General features: G+C 44.7%; 1 protein-coding gene across 1 annotated transcript; it reads right to left on the reverse strand.

Annotated features, from left to right (window-relative positions):
* Positions 1 to 1,096: 1,096 nt before the first annotated feature.
* On the reverse strand, positions 1,097 to 25,157 carry ASPP (Ankyrin-repeat, SH3-domain, and Proline-rich-region containing Protein). Its single transcript, XM_018104148.3, has 8 exons — positions 24,500 to 25,157; positions 8,551 to 9,013; positions 6,782 to 7,049; positions 5,252 to 5,469; positions 2,996 to 5,145; positions 2,714 to 2,931; positions 2,439 to 2,641; positions 1,097 to 2,349 (listed from the first exon to the last, which is right to left on the reverse strand). Exons 2-8 carry the CDS (start codon positions 8,791 to 8,793, stop codon positions 2,305 to 2,307), a joined length of 3,345 nt encoding a protein of 1,114 aa, XP_017959637.2. The 5' UTR covers positions 8,794 to 9,013; positions 24,500 to 25,157; the 3' UTR covers positions 1,097 to 2,304.

Consider the following 25,157-nt stretch of genomic DNA (forward strand, 5'->3'; position numbering starts at 1 on the left):
AATTTGTGTTTCCATCAAACCTAGTAATACCTTACCTTGCGTTACGCTCGAGTGCATAAGTCAGATACAGTAGAGCTGACTTCATATACATACCAATAAGTATCCTTTGTAGGCAAATTTTTTTTTTTTTTTTTTTTTTTTTTTTTTTTTTTTTTTTTTTTTATATTTAAGCGTTGAACCTGTACATGCAAATATAGTACTTTAACAACACAGTTGGAATATTATATTAGAGCCTAACCTTCTGATGATTCAGGAGGACTTACAATATATATTTACAAATATCACTAAACTAAACTTATCTAATATTTTTTGCAACGCCTAAGCGTTTTAATCGCCTTAGTGGCCTCGCAGGGAGCAGTCTTCTCGCTAGTCTGCTCCGGTGTCTAGCCAGTCTGTCACTATATCGGCTAGTGTGTCTCCCAATCTGTTCCTCCACTGTGAACAGTTTCAAGTCTCGATGCAGGGTAGAGCTTCGCACATACCATGGGCAGTTGGTGATTTGTCGCAATACTCGATTTTGCAAGACCTGTATGCGTCTATAGTTGGATTTTGCGCATATTCCCCAAATCTGCACACCTTAGAGCCAAATCGGGGCTACGCAGTGGACATATTTTTGTAGGCAAATGAATTGAAATAAAATTACAGAAATACATTTAAACCGACTTTTTACTTATAAAAGGGCAACAATTGAGCTGTATAAGATTCGGATAATAATTTAGCAAAGTTCACAACCAACTGAATGGATATAAAAATGTTGCATACTTTTGTGCTGCAATGTCAAAAATGTGTTTTTATTGCATATTCCCGAGGGCAGCGGGAGTACCTACAGAAATTTGATATAAAACTGTTGCATACTTTTGTGATGCGATGTCGAAAAGTGCATTTCCATTGCATACTCTAGAGGGCAGCACTGCAAATTTAAAGAAATCTTTACTTAGCGTTGCTAAGACGTTCCTTGGTCATTTTTCCCTGAAATCCTTGAATGGCAATCAATAATATTTCTTCCCACGATCGCAAAATGCTATTCAAAACGGTCCTTCGCAGATCCTTAAGGATTATGTTTCTGATTTTCCGATATTCCCTTTTAATAAAACTATTTGAAATTTCCAATTAGAATTTATTGTGTGTTTGATTTGTATTTTTGTTTGTATTTTAGTTAATGCTAGGAGTAGGTGGTAGGCATTAGGCAATTAAGTACATATAAATATGTATATTAATGTATATATATTCGAATATATATAAACTAAATTTTAATATGTATTATTAGGAATCGTAATTTGATAACGAAGCGGCTTGTTTAGTCATAGATAGTAAGTACTGTACATTAGGCAATATTAACGACATTTTAAGTTATATGCTTTTCGCTTTTTACAATACAAAAATCACAATTGATTTCTTGTTGTTGTTGTTGTTGTTCCTAAATATTTTTAAATGAATGCAAAGTTTTAAATCGATTTCGAATATTGATAGCTTAAAACTCATTTGCTGGCAATTAACAAACTCGTCTGCTGCACGCCACAAAGTGCATAAGTTTATTTTCAATTTGAAGTTTGAAATTTTGCAAATTTTCATTTAATGCATAAAAGCAATTTGTGGCCGAGTTGTTCGTTTGGTCGGCATGGAGGGTCTGGAAGGGGCAAGGCTCGGGTGTGTATTGCTTATGTTATTAGTCTAGGCCTTAATCTAAGCAGGGGGGCTTAAGCGAAATTCAATTTATTGTACGTGTGTGCAGGAGGCAAGCAGAAGACGAGCGAACGAGGCGAACGAACAGGCAGCAGGACCAGGCAGCAGGATAAGGCAGCAGGATAAGGCAGACAGGCTGGCAGGCAGTCAGGCTGCTGCCTAATTGTAGCTCCTCTTCTTTTATAATAAATAGCTGCTGCCTCAGGCGCTGCACATTCTGTTGATGGGCGCACATTGGCGCACTTGCAGCACTCTCACTCACACACATACACACACACGACGTCTGCCATATGTGTAGCCATATGTGGGCGTGTGTGTGTGTGTGCGTGAATGGATGGGCGTATGTGACTGCGTCTGGTTTCCTTCTTGTGGCTTTTTCTCAAAACAACAAAATAACGAAAAAGTAAACCGGAAAGAATTATTGTTGAGGCTGTCATAAATAATGCTCGGCTCGTAACTAAGATTTGGTCCTGCGAGATGAAGCTGTTGGCACGTGCCCGGAATGTGCTCCTGCTGCTCCAGCTGCTCCAGCTGCTTGGCTCACTATATATACTTGGATATATAGCGCTTCTGCACAAGTCGGCCAGCCTTGCGCTTGAGTATGGTGTAGCGTATTAACTGCTAATCGCTGAAGTGCGGCGACTGCGGCGGCACACGTGGATATAGCTGCAGGGAGAGAGAGACAGAGAGAGAGAGACGTAACTGATTAGCAGCTGACCCAGCAGAGCGCCATATATATATGCGATATAACTTACGCCGAGCAGATTGCGCGGCACGTAGCCCTCCTCGCCCGCTGCATTGCGTGCCCACCACCATTCGTTCTCGGCATCGTCGCCCTTGCGCAGCACGATCAGCGGCTCGTTGACGTGGAAGCTCAGCTCGTCGCTGTTCTGCGCCTCGTACGAGAACACCGCATAGACTTCGCCATTGTGCAAGATGCCCAACTTCTCCTGAATGCCTAATGGGAGAGAGAGAGAGTGGGAGAGTCAGCTTAGAGTCAGTTATTTCCATCATGGCACACAAAACTTACTGTACAAATACTCGGAGCAGCCATCAAAGCCCTCCTCATCCTCCTCGCACTTCTCCGCCGGCGTCTCATGATCGGAGAGCGTCGAGGCGAACAGACAGGCGCCGCTCTCCACCAAGAACTTGACCATGTTCAGATTGTTGCAGCTGGCGGCGCAGTGCAGCGGCGTCCAGCCATCCGAGTCCTGCGCATTCACATCACAGCCAAATTGCACAAGGAATCTGAGTGGGAGAATGAGAAGGATATATAATATTATATATAGATAGATAAAGGCTTGCCACTCACTTGACTATGTCCAGGTGGCCCGCACAGATGGCATTGTGCAGCGCCGTGATGCCCTCGTCGTTGGCCGCGCTCGGATTGGCCACCTGCATGGCCGTCTTCTTGACCAGCTCCAGCTCGCCCTCCAGACTGGCGTCGAGCAGCAGCGCCAGCGGATCAAAGCTTACGCGTCGCCCCAGCTTCGGCTTGCTGCTGGTGCGTTCCTTGAGGCTGCTGCTGCCCCCGCTGTTGCTCAGCTCCGCCTGGTTGCGCTCCAGGCGATCGGGCTCATCCACGCTCGAGCTGCTCTGCGAGTTGCTGTTGGGCGAGTGCTGCGGCGATTCGATTGCGCTGCGGCTAGGCTCTGGCTGCTGCTTCGCCGGATGCTGCTGCTGCTGCTGCTGCCCGGCCTCTGTCTTGCGCGGCAGCTGCTGCGCCCCGGCCTTGGCCAGGCCGCCGCCCACGGGCAGCGCCTTGAGTCGCGGCGGCTGCTCGAAGATGGGCTGCTTGCGTATGGTGAGCGGCTTGGCCTTGATGGGCAAATTGTCATTGATGTTGAGGGACTGCAGCCCGAAGCTGGGCGTGGCCGGCGCTGCTGTTTGTGCCTGAGCCTTGCTGGATGTGCTGGCTGCTGTTGCTGTTGCCGCTGCTGTTGCTGCTCCACTCGGTTCGCTGGGCTGCTCAGTGGGCGACATTTTGCTGGGCTTGGGCGGCAAGGCGGGTCGCAGCTCAGCCGACGTGCTGGACACCACATTGGGCGCCACGCGATTCACCTTGGGGCTGTAGTTGATCATTTTGGGTATGGAGCTGCCGCCGTTGCCTCCGCTGCTGCTGCTGCTGCTCATCGAGGTGGGCGCCACGCTGCTGATGGGTTTGCGCGGCGGCACAGCCACCTGCACCTGCAGAGGCTTCGTTCCGCTGCTGCTGTGGCTGCTGCTGCTGCTGGGGGCTCCTGCATTGGATACAGCCATGGCCACGGATTTGCTGACGGCGCCCAGCGGCATGCTGTGCACCGTTAGCTGCTGCTGCATGTTGCGCTCGGACAGCGTCTCGCTGGTCACCGCAATCTCGTTCTTCTTGGCGGCTGTGGACTCCTGCGACTCCTTTGCCTGCTGATTCAACTTGTTGATCAGCGCCGAGGCGGAGCTGCTGCTCGAGATGCTCTTCGGTATTTTGCTGGCATTTGTTGCAGCAGCAGGAGAAGTTGTTGCTGTTGTTGTTGTTGTTGTTGCTGCGGCTGCTGTTGCTGCTGCTGTTGCCTCTGCTGCTGCCGCCGCCGCTGCTGCTGCTGCTGCCGCTGCTGCTGCCGCCTCTCTATCGCGCTTCTTGGGTCCCACCTCGGCATAAATGTGCGTCGTGCTGTCCATGGCCTCCGTTTGCGCCTGCTTGCGCAGCTCCGCCTCCGACTTGAGCTTCTTGGCCAGCTTCGATTCGTCGCTTTCGCTGCTGTTGCTCGTTGCCGTCGCTGCTGCTGTTGCTGCTGCTGTTGCAGTTGCAGACGAGGCTGCAACACTGCTGGGATAGAAACTCTGGCCAGGGGTCAGCTTCACGTGGCTGTGACTCAGATCCTGGATGAGCTGATTCTGCTGATTGGTGTTGGCCGTGGCTGCCGCATGCTTCAGCATGTTGCCCGCGCTCAGATAGCTGGCCGTCGTTGTTATCGTCGACTTCTGGGGCGTGTGTATGAAGGGCTCGACGGCGGCCACGTTAACGCTGCCCCGTGCCATGGCACGCTCCGCCGCTCGGCCGGCGGCTGCGGCAGCGGCTGCTGCTGCCAGCTGATTGACCTGCTTCTGCAGCAGTTGTTGCTTCAAGGCAGCCACGCCTCCATGCTTGGCGGCAGGCTGACGCTGTTGCTGCTGCTGCTGTTGTTGCTGCTGTTGCTGTTGGGCTGCTGCTGCAGCTGTTGCTGCCAGTAGCTGCAATTGTTGTTGCTGTGCAGCTGCTTGTTGCTGCTGTTGCTGCTGCTGTTGCTGTTGTTGCTGCTGTTGTTGCTGCTGCTGTTGCTGTTGCTGCTGCTGGTGATGCGTGTTCGCCTGCTTTTTGCGCTGCAGGCGCGTTTGTAGCTCGTAAATGCGTTGATCCACCGAGCGCAGCTCCGCCTGCCGCTGCTGCAGGGCCTCGCGTTGCATGTGCAAGCGCGCATCCTGCTGCAGGGACAACTGATTGCGATACTGGATTGCGCCAAAGAACAAAGAGAACAATGGGTTTTAATTAGCATTAGTCATTAGCCCATTGGCCACTCCACTTCCCACTCCCCACTTCCCACTCCACACTCACCATCAGCTCGCGTCGCAGCTTCTCGAGCTCCCGCGAGGCCTGCGGCGGCAGAGCCTGCGCCGCCGTCTGTCCGGTTGCGGCCAGCAAATTGACAGGACATCGTCGGTCGCGCCGCAGCTCCTCCAGCTGGCGCGTGAGCGCCTCCACCTTGGCCACCGCCAGGCTAAGCTCCTTCTCCTTCTCGCTGAAGAGCGCCCGGATCGAGTCCAAGTCATTGCCTAAGCACAAAAGTTAAACGGATTAGTTGGGCCAAAGCCCCAGCAAGTCGCTCATTTCCTAATGAAGCTGGCGCACTTTCGGGGCTAATTGAAGGCGGCCGGACACGCTCGACCGTAGCGCCGGGTCGCCGCTTAAATATGCTCTACAAAAAGCCGCTTAGCTTAACTTTTTGCCTGCGCCCCCGCCCTCCACCTTTCTCTTGCTCCAGACATCTTTTACCCTACTGCCTGCTAACCTTTTATACTTATACATATATAAATATCTTTTAATCGTCGGCATATTTCAGCGAAATTCACACCTTGAAGCATTCGCAACGTCTGGTCACACATGCCGCTGAGTAGGGTCCTGCGCATCCGTCGGATGCTGTCTGAACTAATTATCGCCCAACAAGGCGCAACTGAAACCTCATTAACATAACATCCTAGAGGGTGTCTGTGTCTGTTTGTGTGCGTTGGTGTGGGTGGGCGTGTCTGTGTTTCGTGGCTAAATCGCCAATGCCAGCACAGTCAATGCCAACAAAAATTGGATAAGCTGGAGTGAGCGACTGGAAGATACTCAGCAAAGCAGAAACAGATTCAAAAAGTTTTCAATTGGAATATTTATTGGATTTAGTTCCGATAAGCCTTTATTGGTATTATTTAGGTAAATCAGCTATTGTACTTATTTAAAAATCAATTTAAAGCCAAGTCTATAAAAACAAAACAATGTTATCGATATTAGTCGATTTTAAAATCTATTTTTAGTTTCTATTATATTGAAGAGTTGATGGGATTTTCTCTAAGCCATAGATTTAGCTAGTTTCTGCAGAGAATTGCCCTCAATTAGATAAACGTTATTTATCAATTTTCGTCCTGTTTACTGTCCTTTGATGGCTATTTGTTTTCATCGTTAAATACCCCATATAATATGCATCTCTAATGGGTATAGGTTATAACAAGGCCATCAACAAGGATAACATCTTTGGCAGGGCAGCTCAAGAGCCACCCACAGGCAATCATAAAGGACAACAAAGTGCCACACATACATAAATTAAAGTTGCACACCCTCACACACACACACACAGCCGCTCACACTCATATACAGTTACACGCATGCTGAGGTAGCGCCACTCAACACGATTTTAACACATGTTAATCCCGCAGTCGTCCCAGCTCGGCTGTCCACGCCCACGCCCACACCCACGCCCACTAAGCGTGCTTGTCGTGCATGCGGTGCTTAACTCAATTGGACCCATCTTCACTTTGTAGTTGCCTTTCCGCCTCTCCCTCTCCTTCCCTCCCCTTACCCCACCCCTTCAGCTCATATACTCACTCAGTGTTACATTGTAGGTCTTCTGTAGATCCACTTGACCCCGCAGCGCGCGTAAGCGCCGCAGCTTGGACTCCTGAGCCTCGACACGCTCTCGCAGCCGACGCAGTCGCTCCCCCTCGGCGCTGGCCACCGCGCTGCGCACCTCCTGCGATTTGAGGAAGCGCAACCGTTGCTCCTTTGTGGCCAGCAGCTGGTGCTGGCTGTCGATTTGCTGCTGCTGTCGCAATGCCATCGCCCTCAACTCGGCTGACGTCAGCCTGCTGGGCACCTGCATCGGGGATATAGAGAAAGAGAGAAAGATGAGACAAGTGGGCGGGATTAGTGGATTATAGTGGTCATACACATAAGTGGGTGTCGCACCACCCGCACCCAACCACCCCCTGTTCCTGTCCCTATGTCCGTGTGCAGAGATCGTTAGAGATTCAGCTGCGGATAAGATGCCTCAAAAGGTGTCATTGGCGCCACCCTTCGACAAGGGGGCGGGTGGGCGCATCAATGGCGTCAAAGTGAAAATGAAATTTCCACAATTTATAAACGTTATCTGCAATCGTTGCCAGAGCTCCAAGCTCCACTCGTGCCCGGAGTCGAGTGTCAAGTCAAGTCAAGTTGTCAACATCCACTCCCGGTCGCCTCCTCGGTGGCAGTCGTGGTCACGGTCATGGTCTGGTTGCTTTCCCCACACCGCCTGATACCACCATAAATCAAGTTATGTTTATGTGTGTGAAAAATGAAGGCTAATTTGCTACCTTTTTATTTAGGGCCTAGCGGAAAGAACGCAAAGAAAAACGTAACAAAATTCGAGAATAACAAAAGAGACGTTCGCATAAATAGATTAAAGTTGACCTCACACCTTGACTCTGCCTCCAACCATCCCTCGTTAGATTTGGCAGCTAATCGCTCACTGCACATAAAACTAGATGCTGAGAGCGTGTGAATTTGATTCAGTTCATTTGAACCAGTTTGGGACTTGGAGCCACTTAGTAAGAGCCTTGCAGCTTGGCCTCTACCCAGTCCAGTAAATGTTATCGTACGAGTCGAAAGTACTTTTGAGCTAGTTCCAATTGAAATAGAATCTAATATAGATATACTTTTATATTTCTTTAGTAAAAGCTGTCCCAGACGTAAATCTCCTTTCCAACTAGTTTCGTACTTGATCAAGAATGAAGTTTAATCAAGCTTTTGAGCTTGAAAACATTTTGAACTAGTTCCATATTACATACAATACATGGTTAAAACTAGAGTATGAGCTGACTTAGCTAATAAACCCATTCTAAACTCGTTCCGTACTGGGGTAGATTTAAACCAGCTCTGTTCTAGCTTAGAGCTACAACTCTTTTTGAACTAGTTCCGCACTAGAGCAATAAGATGTACGTATTCGCAGTTCAAAAGTCTAGATTTTGATCTAGTTTTTGATATAGTATCTTACTAAATTAGATTTTGAACTAGTTCTCATCTAAAATTCAATTTTAAAGAATTTTAAATTATTAATTTCAAAAAATCTAAGCTCAAACAAAATAAACTAAATCTTGGATTTCTTTAATTTATATACATTTTTAATTTTATTAATTTATTTATTCTTATCAAATCAATATATTTTGTACATTTTTTAAAGCAAAAATATAATAACAAAATAATAATAAAATATTTTAATATATCTGTTATAAGAAATAATTCATGTACATAAATATAATCGAAATGGGCGCACAACTGCAGCTGCTCAACTGCATTTGATTTCTCTCAGTGTAGTTGATGGTTTGCAGTTTACTTACGTTAAGCTTCGGTTCGGATGTCACCACCCGTGTGGGACTCTGGGAACCATTGATGTTGCTGCCCATGCCCATGCCCAAGCCGCTGTCGCTGCCGTAGCTGCTGCTGCTGCCGCTGCTGCCGCTGCTGCTGTTGCTGCTGGCGCTGGGGCTGAGCGCCGAGGTGGCCCTCGCGGCGGGCATCAATGAGGCTGGCGGCATTTTGGGCAGGTTGCCCGAGACGGGCCGACACACGCAGGTTAGCATCGTCAATAAGGCTCAACTCTTTCGATTTTTTGGTTTGGCTTGCGGATTCCTTTCGGGGGATTACGCCTTTATATTTTGCACGTTCGTTCTCTCACTTTATTGACTTTGATTACGTTAACGTTACGAATTCACCTTCGAAATGTTGTCACACCTTTTCTCTGTTCTCTTTTCTTTTTTTTTTCTTTGCAGTTTGCGCTTTTTATTGCTGCCTCTTGAATTACTTCAAAATGCACTCGCAGTTGTAATATTTACATGTGTGTGTGTGTGTGTGGTGTGTGTGTGTGTGGTGTGTGGCATGCAGGTTATGTGTCCTTCGTCCTGCAACCATTATTTCTCTTTTGATTCCCCTTTCTTCCTTTCTCTGTCTCTTCCCCGTTTTTTTTTTGCATGTGACTTTGCTGCTTCGCTGCTCAACTGCTCAGCAGCTGCAGTTGCAAATTTGTTTTTATTGTTGCAGAAAATATAACGAACGTCGCCATGACTTGCAAGCACCCAACGCGCCACGCCCACCGCACACACAGAGCGCCACCCACTGGCTGCACTTGGCCGTCCCCACCCGCAGAGCGACCAGCTGCCAGCCTGCACTATGTACTCGTTAATGGATTTTCAATTCAGCGCCTGATTGAAAGCATACTTTGTACTGAAGTGTATGCAAGTGTGTGTGCGAGTGTGTGTGCGAGTGTGTGTGTGTGTGTTAGTGGGTGTAGTGTTTGTCATGCGAGTGTTGGTTGTCATTGGCAACGGGCAGCGTCAACAGCCGTGACAACAACAGGCGCTCAATGGCTCCCAGCACGACAGCCATAACAATTAAAGACTCGGCCAGCATGGGGCTGACACGGCAGACAGATACCCTGTAAGCTGCATAGAAGGCTGTTTAGAATGCTGCCAAGAAGTAGAGCAGCTCTGCGTGCTTTCTCCGATGATATTTTATAGAGTTTGATTAGAGCAAGCGAACAGCTCGACTACGAGATACCCTGTAGAGGTATATATAACGGCATATTGCTATTCAATAGGCTCTAGTCTTGCTCTATGTTACTTTTATGAGTGACTATAACTTAAAGTGATTAATTGTCAGCCAGCACGACTAGCAGTTACCCTGTAAACTGCACATTATCTACGCAGCTTAACACTAGCTGCTACTGAAAATGCATCTAATGACTCTTTTCTTTTACATCTTAAGGCATTTCTTGTTTACAGTTGCTACGACTCTGAGTTACCCATTAATAGACATATAAATCACAACAAAAGTTATACAAAAGCACGCAAAGTACATCTAATTCCATTCCCAACTGTCTCCCTCTCTCTCTCTCTCTCTCTCTCTCTCTCTCTTAGTCCGCATTAAAGTTCCATTTACTTCCTGCTTTATTAGTCTTGGCTAACTTAACCCTATGCATATATAGGGCATACCTATACTAGCCAAGCTAACGGCCCAGTTGCGTGTGCATAATCACTCGCACTTGCTAAATAAGAGTGGGTCAAACAATAGCTAATGCAAGTCAAATAGGCAAGTCGACAAACGACGAACCACTAAAAACGTAGCGCCTAGGTATTAAAAACAGCAGGAGTGGGGTGGACGGAGGGGGGCAGCTCGCCCACGCCCACACACAAACAGTGAAATAGAGACATAGAGACAGAGAGACAGAGACAAACAGAAGGCAACTAAACACTGAGCAAACAACAAAATGTCGTCATGTGTTTTGTTGGCAAATGGAAAATGAATGCGACGGGCAGCTAACGAGGCGTGTGGTGCAGGGAGCTGGCCCGAAAGGGTGCCTAGGGAAGGGGTGTATGTGTATGTGTATGTGTATGTGTATGTGTGTGTGTGTGTGAGTGCTTGTGGAAACGTAACGTCTGCTGTGCGACATGTCAGCAGCTGTGCTGGCTGCACAATTGGCTTTGGTCACACTGGCGCACAGTCATATTGATGAGCGCGCCACACTCGACGAAGTCAAGCGGAAGCAGGCAAAGGGCAAAGGGCAAAGGGCAGAGGGCAGAGGGCAGCAGGAGTGGAGTGGCAAGGAGACGAAGGAGACGTTGCAGGAGAAGGCTGTCCCTGATCAATGACAGGCAACAGAAATTGCATTTCACAAAAGCATTTTGCAGTGGCGAAAAGACGCGATACACACACACACACACACACACACACAGAGACACACATACAGTGACACAGAGAAGACTCAATTTATGGCGCTTTTATAGCTAATATAAGGTCATATCTGAGTACAAAAGAACGAGAAGAAGCAGCAGAGCAAGAAATATGAACAGCAGCAGGAGCAGCAGCAACAACAGCAGGAGTAGCAGGAGCAGCAGCAGTCTGTAATCAGAGTTCGCTGCGTAATTTGTGCCAATTTGATTGATTGATTCGTTGCAGTCAATTTTTGATTGGAATTAAGAGGAACCTAAATACCAGCTGTCAACAGAGAGAGAGAGAGAGAGAGTGTGTGTGTGGGCAGCACTCACTGTCTCTCCCTCTCTCTTCCTCTCTCTCTCTCTGTCGTTCAATCGATTAAAGACAAACATTTTGGTTGCGCATATTTTCCAATTAACAAAGTTTGTCATAATAACTCGCTGGCATCTCGATCACGCAACATGGAATGTGGCCTCAGGCATTCTCTCAGCTATTTATGCCACTAAAAAGGGACACTAGAAGAGACAGAGACAGAGAGAGAGAGAGAAAGAGAGAGTGCGAGTTCGACTTAAACTTTAGCAAAGGAATTTCAAACATTTTCGCTGGCTCAGCACCACATAAAGTACAACAACAACAACAACAGCGGCTGCAAAAAAACGCAACTATTTATGTTGCAGTGTGGCTAGAAAAACGGGCAAGGGGCGTGGCCAGTGGCGCCACCCAACTGGGCTAAGCGCTAGGGGCATTTGGGTGTGGCATAGCCAAAGCAATATAATTGTACAATGAAAGAAGTCCGCGAAGCCGTCGGCGTTGCTTGTCGTTAGAGCAGCTGTTGTTGTTGTTGTTGCTGTAATTGTTGTTGTTGGCTGTGAAGCAACAAGCATTTTATTGATTTTAGCCCTTTTTAGCAGCAAACACCCACGAGGCGCTGTCGCTGCATTGTGGCGCTGGCAGGGGTAGGGAGAGTAGGGAGGGGTGGAGTGGGCGAAGTTTTGCCCTTACCCCTGAGGCGGGGTTGCTCCAACTGTTCCACCTTTGGGACTGGCTTCGCGTGCGCGCACGTTTATTGCTAATTCTTTCTCGTTCTTCTTCTTCTTCTTCTCCTCCTCCTTCTCCTTGTGCTCTTTGCTTTGTTTTCTTTACTCGTTTTGTCATTTGTCGTTTGTCGTTTCAACTTTGCATACCCTAACATTGGGCATTTGCATTTTAAGCGCATTTCAAGTGAACGCATAGGGGCCACTTGAGTGCAGCCAGTGTTGCACAACGGACTTAAGCAAGTGCCAAAGTCTTTAATTTTTCCATTAGAAACTATTCAAAAAGTAGTGGAGCAACTCTTGCCCAAAAAAAAAAGAAGAAGAAGAAGAAAACTTTTGGCTCGAAGAGAAAACTAAGTTTTGATCAAATAAAGCTTAAAAAGTTTAGTTGCTTAAGTAAATATATTAATAAGTCCATTTGGCAAAATGACAGTGGGTTTAATACGAGCCAGATTCCCAAGCTGTTATTAAAAAGTTATAGAGCAAGTTTGGAAAACATTCTACTAGAACAAATGTGCTAATAAAGGAAAAGTTGCAGAGCTTGGAAAAAGCTAGGTGTTAGACTTATGTATATATGATGTATATATTTTTAAGTGAATTTCTTGTTTATTTTCTACTTTTTATGAGCTTTTCTTTTCCTATTTTGTTTATCAATTTTTGTATATTAATTTTATAATTTTAATATTTGCATTATCAAATTTAGTATACATTTTTGTAGAGTATATATAAACTCATTTAATGTTTGCCTAAATTTTAGTCTGTTTTTTCTCTCCTTAACTGTTCTTGCTTGTGCCAAACAATTTGTCAAATTTTGCGATTTGCTCTGTCAACATACTTTTTGCTACCATTGTTGCTGTAGGCTAGGCTGGTTGCTTAATCAATTTTTGATTGTATAACTATTTCTACCTCAAAACTTTGTCGCCTTAAAGCAAAAATATTTTCACTCAAATGGCCATAAGTCTTAAGGATTCTATTTGATGCATAACAGCTTTGTTTAAATTTAAATTTAAGCCCATTTAAGTCCTTGACTTTTGTCGCTCAAATAATCAAAGCTCTTTGAGAGCAGTAATTTCTTAAGCATATTTAGGAATTAAAATATCCCATAAACAAAGCTTATTAGCAAATAGAATCTAAGTGAATTTATGCATCAAATATATGTACAAATATTGTAAACATATGCTAGATATATGACAAATATATCACATATATGTATGAACATTTATATAAATATATTATTATAAATAAATACACTTAAGATATCATTACAATTTTCCATAGAGTATATTAAATTCGTAGAGCTGCTCTGCTCTCGCAATTCATTCTAGTTCAAGTGTCGCGCTCTTAAGTTTCTCAAAAAGTTCTGGTCGCTGTTGCTGATGTTGCTGCTGTTGCTGTTGCTGTCACGTTGCTGCTGCACATTTTGAAATCGATTACAAACAGGATATGCGCAGCGGAAGTGTGCCTTATGAGAGGAAGAGAGCGAGGCGAGGGCAGCGACAGCAGACATCAGCTGAGGCGATTAGCAAACTGCGACAGCCGCTGTCCAGGAAGAGCAGGAATTGTGCTGCTGCTGCTGCTGCAGTTGCAGGTGTGGCTATGCCCGTGGGGCAGAGAACTCTCGGCGGAGTAAGAGCTGCACGTTGCTTAATGAATTTGCATGGCATCGAAGATCTCTCGCATCGAGCATGAGCAATTTGTGTGTTGTGCACAACAATGTGAGCCGCCTTCCCCCTGCCGCCCCCTGCACCCTGCCGCCTGTCAGCTGCCAGCTGTTGGCTAGCTTAGAGCTGTGCCGCAGCAATGCGACATGAGTCCACAGTTCACTTGCTTTGTGGGTCGCACTTTCTCTACCTCTCCTGCTGCCCCCATCCCCTCTCGCTCTCACTCTTGCTGTTGCACTCCAACTCCTGCCCCTTCCACATCTTATCCTGTGTAAGGCGGATAAAAAGGAAGGCTTGTTCCAAGTGGTTTCAGCTGTGAGTGGCTTTTGCTGTGCTGCAAAACTTTTGCACACTCGCATGTTCGCTCTGTGTGTGCTTGGGTGGCTTGGCTGGTTGGGTGGTTGGGTGGTGCGCCTATTTGTTGGGCGAACTTAAGTTGTCGCTCACGCGAAGCTGTTCGCATTTAGAGGCCAGCTTGATGTGCTTCACGTTTCTGTTGAATGTCCGGTGAGACGAGAGAGGAGAGAGAGAAAGAGTGGGGCAAGTTGTGGTTGGGGCTTGTGGCTGGTTCGATGGTTTCAGTTTTGCTGCGGTGCTCGGTGTTCGGTTTCGGTTTTGGGCTCTTCTTATTTGTGTTTTGGGGCACAGGACGCGTTGTAATTTCTCTGAGCGTCATTCATTCAACGTTTTTCTTTCAGCTTTTATTTTTCCCTTTTTTCCCAATTTTTTTTCGTTTTTTTTTCAGAATTTCCTCTTTCAGTTTCAGGTTTTTTCTTTTTTTTTTTGTTTCTTTGAGGTCAGCCGCCTGACGATTTCGTGCCAAACGCTTAACACTCCACAAAGTTGCGAGTTGAAGCAATTTTACGCAACAGTAATTAAAGCGCAGCGTGGGGAGAAAAGTTGGCGGAGAACTGAGAGTGGAAGAGAGAGAGAGAGAGAGAGAGAGAGAGAGAGGGGCGAGGGCAGCTGTAGGTAGGCTGTTGTTTGGTTACACGTGAGCGGGTGCCAGGTCAGCAGAGCGCTTGTTTATTTGGTGGCGCAGCAAAGCGAATTAAATTGGCCCAGCCTCAAGGTCGCACAATTGAATTCGAAACACCAATTAAAATGCCAAACGAAATGAGCTGCTCTCTCGCTTTGCGCGCCTGCGAGCTCGTTTTAATTACGCTCCAGATGAGCCGCCGCTCAATAGAAATGATAATGATACGCTTTTCAAATCGACTTATTGATTACCAAGCCAAGCCAAACCAAACCAAACCAGCCCATAATTAATGCGCGCACTGAGAGCTAAATGCAGCGCATTGAATATATGACTCTGAATGTATAAATATATACTTATATATATATACATATATAAAGTGTGTGTGTGTGAGAGAGAGCGAGGGGCAGCGGACTACATTTAATCAATATATTGTTTTTAAAAATCATTTAAAATTTAAATTTATGGCTCTATTTTTAACTCGTAAAAAATTTATATGAAGACAGTGAGTATGTTAGCTTAAATAATTATATATCTACAGCACATGCTAGGGGTTAACTATTGCCTGAGCTATCGTCCCCAATGATAGATGATCAATGCTATAAAAGAGAGAGAGAGATAGGGAGATAGAGAGAGAGTGATAGGGAGAGATATAGAGTGAGAGAGAGAGGAGAACAGCAATGAAGAAAATGTTTATTCAAGGCACTATTTAAATAGCTAAGCACATTGCGGTAGGGCATAATTTATTACGTAATTCTTGCATTAGTTACAAAAATAAACAAATTTATTAAGAGACAACGACATTGACATTTAGATACACACATACAATTGGGTGTAGTAAAATGTCTCTTAAATTGTTGTTTAATGTCATTTCAGTTTATTTACCTTTAACATTTGACGTCTGCTTAACAGATATACATATAATGTTAAAGTTGTATTTAACATATGTTAGCCCGTTTTGGGAATACTCTCTCTCTCTTTCTCTCTCTCTCTCTCTCTCTCCTTCCTATATGCTTCTCTATAGGATACCTATTCAAACTACTCATAAGGCTTCATCTTCTTGAATAGACTCTCGTTTGATAAAAAAAGATTCCCTTTACTCAAGACTACTCAGTCTTTATACAACTCTCACCCTATTTATTGGAATTCTTCCACATACGACTCTCTATTATCATCAATTCGATTCTCCCATCAAAGTTTCCCCTCCTCATAACACACCTCTTACAGCAACCAAATAATTACTATTTAATTCCACACATATCGATTGCATTCTTCAAATATATTTTATAATTATACAACACTCGATTAATCAGAGCTCAAAGAATTCTCCAAACAGTTTAAATTTAATGCGAAAAACGCGCACGAATTCAATAAATAAATAAGCCCTAAATGGATTACGCGCTTGAAGAAACCCAAAATAAATTAATATATATATATACATATATATGCACATATATAAACTCACATGCATTATATATGTATATGTATATATTTCTGTACAAACGATTTGCGTTAATTAAGTACGTCAGAATGATGAACACACGCAAAGGTTTACAAATTTTTGGTATTTTTTTTTTTTTTTTTTTTTTGATTGTGCTTTTATTTTTGGTTTTCTGTTTGTAAATTTAATTATAAAATTTGAAAATTTAATTCAATGCTTTGAATGGAAATCTCATCCTAGTTGCAGTTGCTCATGTTGTTATTATTAAATAATTGAGGCAAAAATAATAAACAAATGAAAACACGGCTTTTTACAAAAAAAAGAAAATATCCGTAATACGTAATGAAAACAATGTGGAATTGCTGCAGCTGTCCGCCGTACTGTTTCTGTACATAACATATGTATATGCATAGGTGTACATATATTTGTATGTATATTTGATTTTTTGGACAGTTGCATACGCCCCGTATGCGCATTAAAAATTGATACGCCTCGCGCTTGTTATTTCTGCCGGACACTGATTATTTACGCGCGCACACAAAAGCCAACTTGGCCACAAGGCGAAAACAAAAACGAGAAAAGAGCGCCAGCAGGAGAAGGATGACGGAAGCAACCGGATTCCGGCTCAAACCCCCTTCCGGCAGCGGACAATGCTTGGCAATTATTCAAAACATGAGAGAGAAGTTTGCAACAAATAAGTTCGTACGCTTCTTTCGTCTCTCCTTGGCTGAGCGGGCTCCATTCTCGCCGCACTGATTGCGGCACAAATAATTGTTGCAATTTCGTGCCAAAGTATTCGCTATTAGCCTGCATATTTGAGTGCTGCTAGCCACGACTGCCGCCCCCTAAATCCGTATCTGGACGTCAGCTGTTGCTCCTGCTGCTGCTGCTCCTGCTGCTGCTGCTGCTGCCTCTGCTGCTGGCTCCTGCTTTTCGTCCAAATGACTATTCAAACTTTTCACTGTTGTAATTATTATAAATAAATGAAGCGCTATTTGGTAGGCACCGACTGCCATTTGGCAGTGCTTTGTTTTCGCCATTGGGGGCGTGCTGTTGCTGCATTGGGGGCGGGGTGTTTGGCTCGTGATTTGAGGGCCGAGCCGAGCCCTTGCCACCAGCACAGGTTATTGCCTTGGGCCTGTCCTTCGGAGCAACGCGTCACTGCCAGCTGGTAAATCTGTAGTCCTACAGACTGCCTATTTAGCGATACCCTGTAGTCATTAGTGATTTTAAGTGGGCATTTCAATGAGTAGAGGCATTATGTGCGAAGAGAGAAGAAGAGTATTTAAGAAATATTCTTATCTCTTATATAATACAATATAAAAGTAAGGGAGAGTTTATATATGATACTAGAATGTATAATATAAAACACAAATATCCAAATTTCATTAAACATTTTTCCCATATGCTAATTTTAGATAATTCATATATAAACACATACATATTCTGCCATTTAAAGGAAAATATCTGGAATTCATATAAATACGTAAAGTTTCTACAATTTACAGGGTAACTGATGGTGCACCATTTGAAAATTTGTTGGACATTTCTTGTTTATTATTAACTCGACGTACGCCCCACGTTTGTACAGTTGTTCATTTGTCGAGAGTAGCATTTGGTAATAGAAAATGGAAGCCAGAACCCGCCAGGCCCAAATCAGCATGACATGGACTGAAATTAGAATAGAAACCAGACACACACACACACACACACAAGCACACTTCCAGTAACACACACACACATTTACTTTTATATGACAGCTTTGTGTGACAATTATTTAAATGTCTCAGCTCCTATATATCTTATTTTGTTTTGGTTTTTTTCTTTTTTTTTTTTTTGTTTTTTCATTGTATTTGTGGTACGTGTCCCATTGGCCATTTGGGTCGATATAGCGCATTGGAGTTAAAAGCAGGCGCAAGGCCTCTGCATTTAAGGCCACATAAATTATGCAAGAAATACCAGAAAAAAGCTAAAGTAAATAAATTACGATTTAAAGAGCGATAAATATATATTTTAATGATTTATCTGTGTGCGGAGTGCACACACACAGATCTTATCTGCGCTCAGATAAATCAAAGATGTCTTTGCAAATCTGCCGCATTCTTAGACAAACAAAAAACGAGAGAAGCAGCGAAAGAACCAGAAGCAGAACTAGAACCAGCAGCAGCAGCAGCAGTAGCAAATGCTTATCACAAGTTTGAATTGCACTCTGATGAGTTTGCATTGAATTAGTCAGTTCCGCAATTTGTTTTGGCCAAATAGCAACGAATGCTAAATATTTCCGCATTGCTGCATCGCACAAAGCGAGCCGGAGACAAACTTGTTCAAACTTGACCATAAACGTAATTTTTGGCATTTTCATTGCAATATTCCATTTCCATTTCCATTTCTATTTCAATTTCTATTTCTATTTCAATGGCCATTTGTCTACATTTTCCCTTCTCCTTCTCCATTTCCATTTCGATTTCTATTTCCATTTACATTCACATTACCATAGCCATTGCTAACCAAAATAACAATAAAGCACAAACTGTCTGGGCCATCAGCTGTGTGCGTGTGTGTGTGTGTGTGGCATGGTCGAGTCGCCCTAACTGCCGTCTGCGGTCAGCATTGAACATTCATTACGTTGACCTTGACTACCCTGCAGCTTCATCTTCTTCTGCTTCGTCTTCTTCTTGTTCGTCTTCACACACTCATTAGGCCAAAGACTGGGGCCATCGGTGTAGGTAATCTATTAGATCTTATTGATGCATTTACAGGGCACTCAAATGCTAATTACACACTTGACCACAAAGAGCTCCAATCAGAGTCAATCTTTGTGCAATGTGTGTGCAATTAAATGAGCAAGCCAAATTGTTGTTGGCCAGCTGGCTGAACTATCGGAATACCCTGTAAAGAGAGTATAGAGGGAGCTACTCTAGAGCTTGAACAGAAACTGCTTTTAGTTCGTTGTTTGAGAATGAATAAATAAAATGGAATATGTTAACCATATGCAACTGTTAAGTGAAGAGTGTTAAGTAATGTTAACAGCCAAAGCTTAACATAAAGCTAACCAATTTAGCGTAACATAATGATATCTATAATAATCTTAAAGTCGTGGCAAGTTGCTAGCAGAAAACCGTCAAGAATCTGATGCATGGTTGAAATACCTTTACAGAAATTGGGCTTATCATTATGTTAACTATATGTTAACATTTCTTTAAGCTATCATCAATCTATCAACTGTTATCTTAACAGTATTCTATAGTTTTAGCCTTGCTAAAATGTTAACAGATACCATATAATTCTGTAAAACTATATGTTAACTATATACGTTAACTGTTAGCCTTGCTGCATTTATAGACACTTCCGTTAGCTTTCTACTACTACTCACAGCATGTTAGCTATGCATCGCGTTCACCTTAACGTATACCAACTATGTTTAACCTATACTAAATCCAACTTAATATGCTATGCTTATCTGCCTAAGCCAACTTTCGCAATTCCAAAGCTCTGCTATCTTCTACTTGAATTACATTCACTTGAACAGATAAAGCAACAGGATTATGTTAATGCGAGTTCAACATGTTAACTGCGTTCGACTTAAGTGCTTTAAAAGATTTTCGATTGCTTTTAAATGAAACTAATGACGCGCCCATTGAAAAGTTTTTTGGGCATGCTAAATGTTTTGTAGCTCAAACACGTTCTCTGCTTCCCATATACCCCATGCGATAGTTGTGTGTGTGCGTGCATGCGTGTGGCTGAATGTGTGTGTGTGTGTGTCTGTGTGTGTATCTACAGGATATATTAAGTACAAGCCAAGAACCACAATGAGAGCTCAAACGTTTAGCCTGCCGCTTGATTAAAACAACATTTACGCAACAATCCGGAGAAGAACAATGAACAGAACAAAACCAAAAACCAGGCAAACAGCTGCGGGGCAACAAAAGACAGAGTAAAAGAGTTGGCTAAAGTAGCAGCAAGAGAGAAAGAGACAAAGAGAGAGAGAGTGTGTGTGAGAGTGAGAGGCAGACATATGAGACAGAGTTTGAGGCAAACATTGGAATCCGCACGGATTCGTTCATTGAGTCGCCCACTTGCAAACATCAATTGAACTCTTTTGTTCAGCTCGAGGCAATAACAATAACAATAACAACAGCTACAGCCATCAGCTAACAGCTACCAGCAGCAGCAACATCAACAGCAACAACAACAACAACGACTGGCAAAGGCATTTATTGTATGTAATTCGGAATCAATCAATATCACGCATACGCCACGTCTGCTTACAAAATCAAACGCACACACACAGCCTCACTCCCTCACTCACTCTCTCTATCTATCTCCATCTCACTTCGGCCATCGTTTCGCTGTCTCTTTCTTTCATCTGCTTAGCGCCTATTTAATTAAGTTAATGTAGTTAAATCTGCTTAAGCAAATATTTTCAGCTGCTCTACTGCGGCCATTCAATACAATGCAAAGAGATAAAATGCTGGCTGTAGACCAACCCGCCACGCCCCCGCATCATCATCTTCAGCCCCATCTGTTGGCTGCTGCTGCTGCTGCTGCCGCTGCTCCCAGAAGTAAACCAAGTCAAAAGGCGCACACACAAAAGGCATTCATTACATAGACAACACGGACCAAGGCAAAACTTTCAGCTCTCTTTTCTTCTCAGCCAGCGCCAGCGACAACGACGACGACAGATTTGCGACATAGAGGCCGAAGCTGAAGCAGAAGCTGGCTGAGGCTGGCTGAGGCTCTCTGTTCTATGGAAGTTGGCACCGAGCATCATTAATATTAAGTAATCGTGAAGGATGCTCTCTGCCCGCTCTCTGGTGCCTAATATCTTGGGCGGGCTAACCCGACTGACTAACCTGTGCGCTGAAGTTCACCAACCTTCTAGCTAACGCCCACTCACTGACCACACCCACTGTCCACTGTCCACTGTCCACCGCCCACCGCCCACTGTCCCAATGCCAACTGACCATGAACATTGCCAAGTGACCATGAGTGACCAAAAGTGTCTGTCCTTCGCTCGTAAATTCACTTGAGCAACGCACACACACGCACACGCACTCGCTTAGGGGCTAAAAGAAAATAAGAAGTAGAAGATGGAAAGGGGAGCAAAACCAGTTATGAAGCGAGCATTTTGGCCCACTCGGAATGCCTCACAATGGACAGATTAGTGAAGTGCTAAGAGTTCAAATGTGTTTGGGGCCAGAATGAACTCCAAGTCATCATGCTCTCAGCCCCGGACTAGCTGATCCTAATGTCCTGTGGCATGGGCATGGGGCTCCGGCCACGTTTCCGTGCCGTGCGTATTGTAATTGGGGCTGCTTAAGTGGTTAAAAGGTTGCCAAGGGCTAAAGGTGTCAAATGAACAATACGCGAGAAAAAAAAAACAATCGAATGTCGATTATTGTGCGAGAGAGAGAGAGAGAGAGAGAGATTTGGTTATCGATCAAATTATTCGGCGGATTAAAGTTAATTGGTAAAATAATTGACATCAATTAATAATCAATATAGTTCAGAAAATGGTAATCGGAAGTGATTATCGATAACACATTTATATGTATTACATTTGTAACATTATGAATACCCTATGCAGTACCCTCTAAAGGCTTTCGCATTGCAATCATAAACATTTCTGCTTAAAATTGTAAATAAAATACTTCAAAAGACTTGACTCTCTTATATATATGGAATACCCTTAATATTGCAATTCATAAAAGTGCATCAAAGGCAAAATAGTAAATATATTACCTCATATCATCTATCACATTCGTAACTCCGATACAAATGCATAAATTCTACTTAGTTAGACAAATATTATTTCTATTAGCAAACTCTCCAACCGACTAATTTCGATAACGATATATTAAAAGTCTAATCAAGTTTCCTTTCTACTTTTTTGTTTTAGTGCGCCGAGTCCAGCTTCTTATTCAGGGTCTTCTGCAAATTATGTAATTAACTCTTGGCTACCTTAAAACTTTTTTCATTACGAATCTGTTTTTTCGTTTCTTTTCTTCTTTCTTTTTAATTGCGTGAGGAAGCTGTGCCTACAAAATGGAAAATGCTTAAAATTTATGAGCCAAAGATACGAGAACGTTGTGTACATAAATATGTGGAAGGACTCCTTTTTTGCCAGTTTCTTGGGGACTAGACTTGAGAGTGCCAGAAAGAGAGAGGGAGAGAGAGAGAGAAACAGAGGGGGCTGGCGCATGTGAATGCTGTGAAGTGGCATTTAACGAAATTTCAGACAGATGCTGGCTGTATTTGTGTTTGCTTACATTTTTAATTTCAGTTAACTTGGCCTCAGACAAAAATTCAAATGAAATGTGAACAACGCGTGTCCAGCACTCGGCTACTTTAGATAACCCAGAGCCCGACATATATACTATATGGCTGGATGGTTGGCTAGATATGCCAGGCATTCCTTCGGTTACAGTTCCCAGTTCTCGGTTCGCAGTTCCAGTTGGGAAAATTGCACATTAAGCTTAATTAAGAAATTCATTGGCGTGTCCAGAACGTGAATGTGATGTACTGCTGTTAATGGGCAACATTTAAAGCTGCCCCAGAGCCACAAACTTCAAACTGTAAAAAGGACATCAAGCTGACCAAGCAACGAGCGAGCATTAAGAGAGTGAGAGAGAGAGACAGAGAGAGAGAGAGACAGAGAGAGAGAGAGAGAGGGGGACAGGCTTGGCAATAGTTTCCACTCTTCTTCTTCTTCTTCTACATCTTCTTCTTCGTCGTTTTGCAATAGTTCTTGCCCACTTTTGATTGCCAGCGGCGACTGCTACAACAACAATTGCACAAATGTATGTAAATAGAATCGCGGGCCGGAGCCGGAGCCGGAGCTAACGCTGGCCCAGTGGCACGCAGGACATGAACGTCGCACACTTAACAAATTAAAATGCCGCAACTTTCTGCTAAAAAGCAGCAGGTGCATAAGTGGGGGCCTAATGCAGTTAAGTGGGCGTGAAAAGCAGACGCCGCAAATGGCCAGGTAGAGTGCGTATTATCTTGCCAGCTCCTGCTGCTGCTGCTGCTTCTACTGCTGCTGCTGCTGCTGCTCCTGCTGTTCCTCCTCCTGCTGCTGCATGCATTACAACTTATGTGGGCTCTGCGTTAGTCAAACAAAAAGCGCGGATAAAAAGCATAATTCATGCAGCTGCTGCACGCTGCAGCCAGGTGGAGGTCAACAAATGACCTTATCGCCAGCCTCCCGCATCGCTTTAGACAAAAGCCCAGCTGAGCGCGTTTGCGTTGTCTGTAATGCAAGCTGCAAAAGTTTTGTACCTCGGCCACGGGGCGTATGAGCGCTAAATAAGTTGCCAGCCAGCCGTGTATCTGCGGCTCTAGCTGCACTCAAAATTGCGCTCATTAAGCCGTAATTCAGGCCAAACGCAAGGGGAGTGGGCGGACCAACACGCCCACACGCCCACAGTGGAGAGCAACGGTTTTCTATGATTGCAATGGGAGCGCGACACTTGAAAAGTCAGCAACAAATCTGTGCAAATTGCAGCGCATCACAGGCAGTTGATAGAGTAGGAAGAAAGAGGTGGCGGTGGGGGAGGGGGATGGTTTTGTGGACTGAGTGGCGACGTGTGACAATATTGATTTAAATGTCATAAACACCCAAAAGTAGCACGCATATAGAAACACACACACACACAGGCAGAGCAAGTGGCACATCCGGCAGATACTTTGAATGTTTTTAGAGATACAACGAAGCGGAAGCCAAGTCAAGAAGACGAAGAAAAACAAACAGGCCGGCACGTTGTCAACAAGGTGTGCAGGCGTGTGTGTGTGTGTGTGTGCGGGTGCGGGTGTATGTGTGTGCGGCACACTAATGTGTGTAATATGCCACACACGTAGCCAACTATTAACTAAAATGGAGCGAGACACAAATGACAGCGCACATTTGAGGGCTGACCGAAAGCAAAGCCGGCAGATTTCGACTCCGGGATCGTAAATATCAGCCAAAAGAAACAAAAGTGAAAAGGAAGAAGAGCAACAGCCAGTCAAATACAAAAACAATAAGAGCAGTCGCAGCAGCAGCAGCAGCAGCAGCAGTTAGTGAGCTTTGCTTGTCATTTGTAACAGATGCGGGCGCCCGGCCACAATTGACTACACAGACAAACACACACACACATACAGAGAGAGTGTGAGGCATTGCCTTTTGGAGAATGGGGCATTGGCGTTTGGTTCACTGCCTTGGTAATTGGGCGCCACGCACAGCGCTCCGCTCTGATATTGCACAGATATACGCTCGCTCTACATACATATATGCATATATATGTCTATATATACTCTATATAATATGTATGTTTGCCTGCACATAAAAGGCCTGCTGGCAAACGCTTTGTCACTCGTCCGCGTTTCCCCCCGCAAACCACCCCTTCCCCACTCACGCCCCCTTCTTTTTTTTTTTTTTTTGAGTGCGCCTCCCGTAATTGCGAGCAAAGATAAGCGCTTTATTACCGATTCACTGGCTTTTATCGCATTTTAATAACTCACAAAATGCGGCCACGAAATTCACGTCGTTTCTGCGTTTCCGTTACGTTACACGTTACACGTTTTACGTTGCGTTGCGCTACGTTACGTGGCGCCGTTACGTCTGCGTGCTTCGTCCCGTTACGTTACGCGCTGCGTTGCGTCTGTCGTCGTCGCCAGGCAATGCACAACTGAAACTGAAACTGAAACCGAAACCGAATGAGAATGCGAATGCGAATTAGCGGTAAAAAGCAGAAAACAGAACTGAACGCGTCGGCGACTGCTGCTGCTTTAAACGCTTTCACTCTGCCCCAATGGCTGGCTGCTAGCCGAGCGACAGCCGAGTGTGTCACACACACCCGAAGCAGCGTGAGTCCGACTCGTGCACAGAGTCACAGCCGAAGCCGAAGAGTCACAGACTGCAGCTGTTCCGCCTAGCACACGCAGCTGCTGGCCTTAGAAGCACGACTGAGCGAGTGCGAGTGGGAGAGGGAGTGGGTGCGAGAGGAGAGGCGGCAGTGCGTTGGAGAGGAGTGTCGCGGGGCGTTCGGGTTAGCTCACTTGCTCACTTGCATTACCAAATGCTAAGGATACGGCGCTAGGCACGGAAGTGCGTGCGCTAACAATACAGCACAGTGGTACAAAA

The sequence above is a fragment of the Drosophila navojoa genome, chromosome 5, assembly GCF_054131105.1.
Source record: "Drosophila navojoa isolate 15081-1374.11 chromosome 5, UAZ_NAV_1.0, whole genome shotgun sequence".
In the NCBI taxonomy this organism is placed as follows: Eukaryota; Metazoa; Arthropoda; class Insecta; order Diptera; family Drosophilidae; genus Drosophila; species Drosophila navojoa.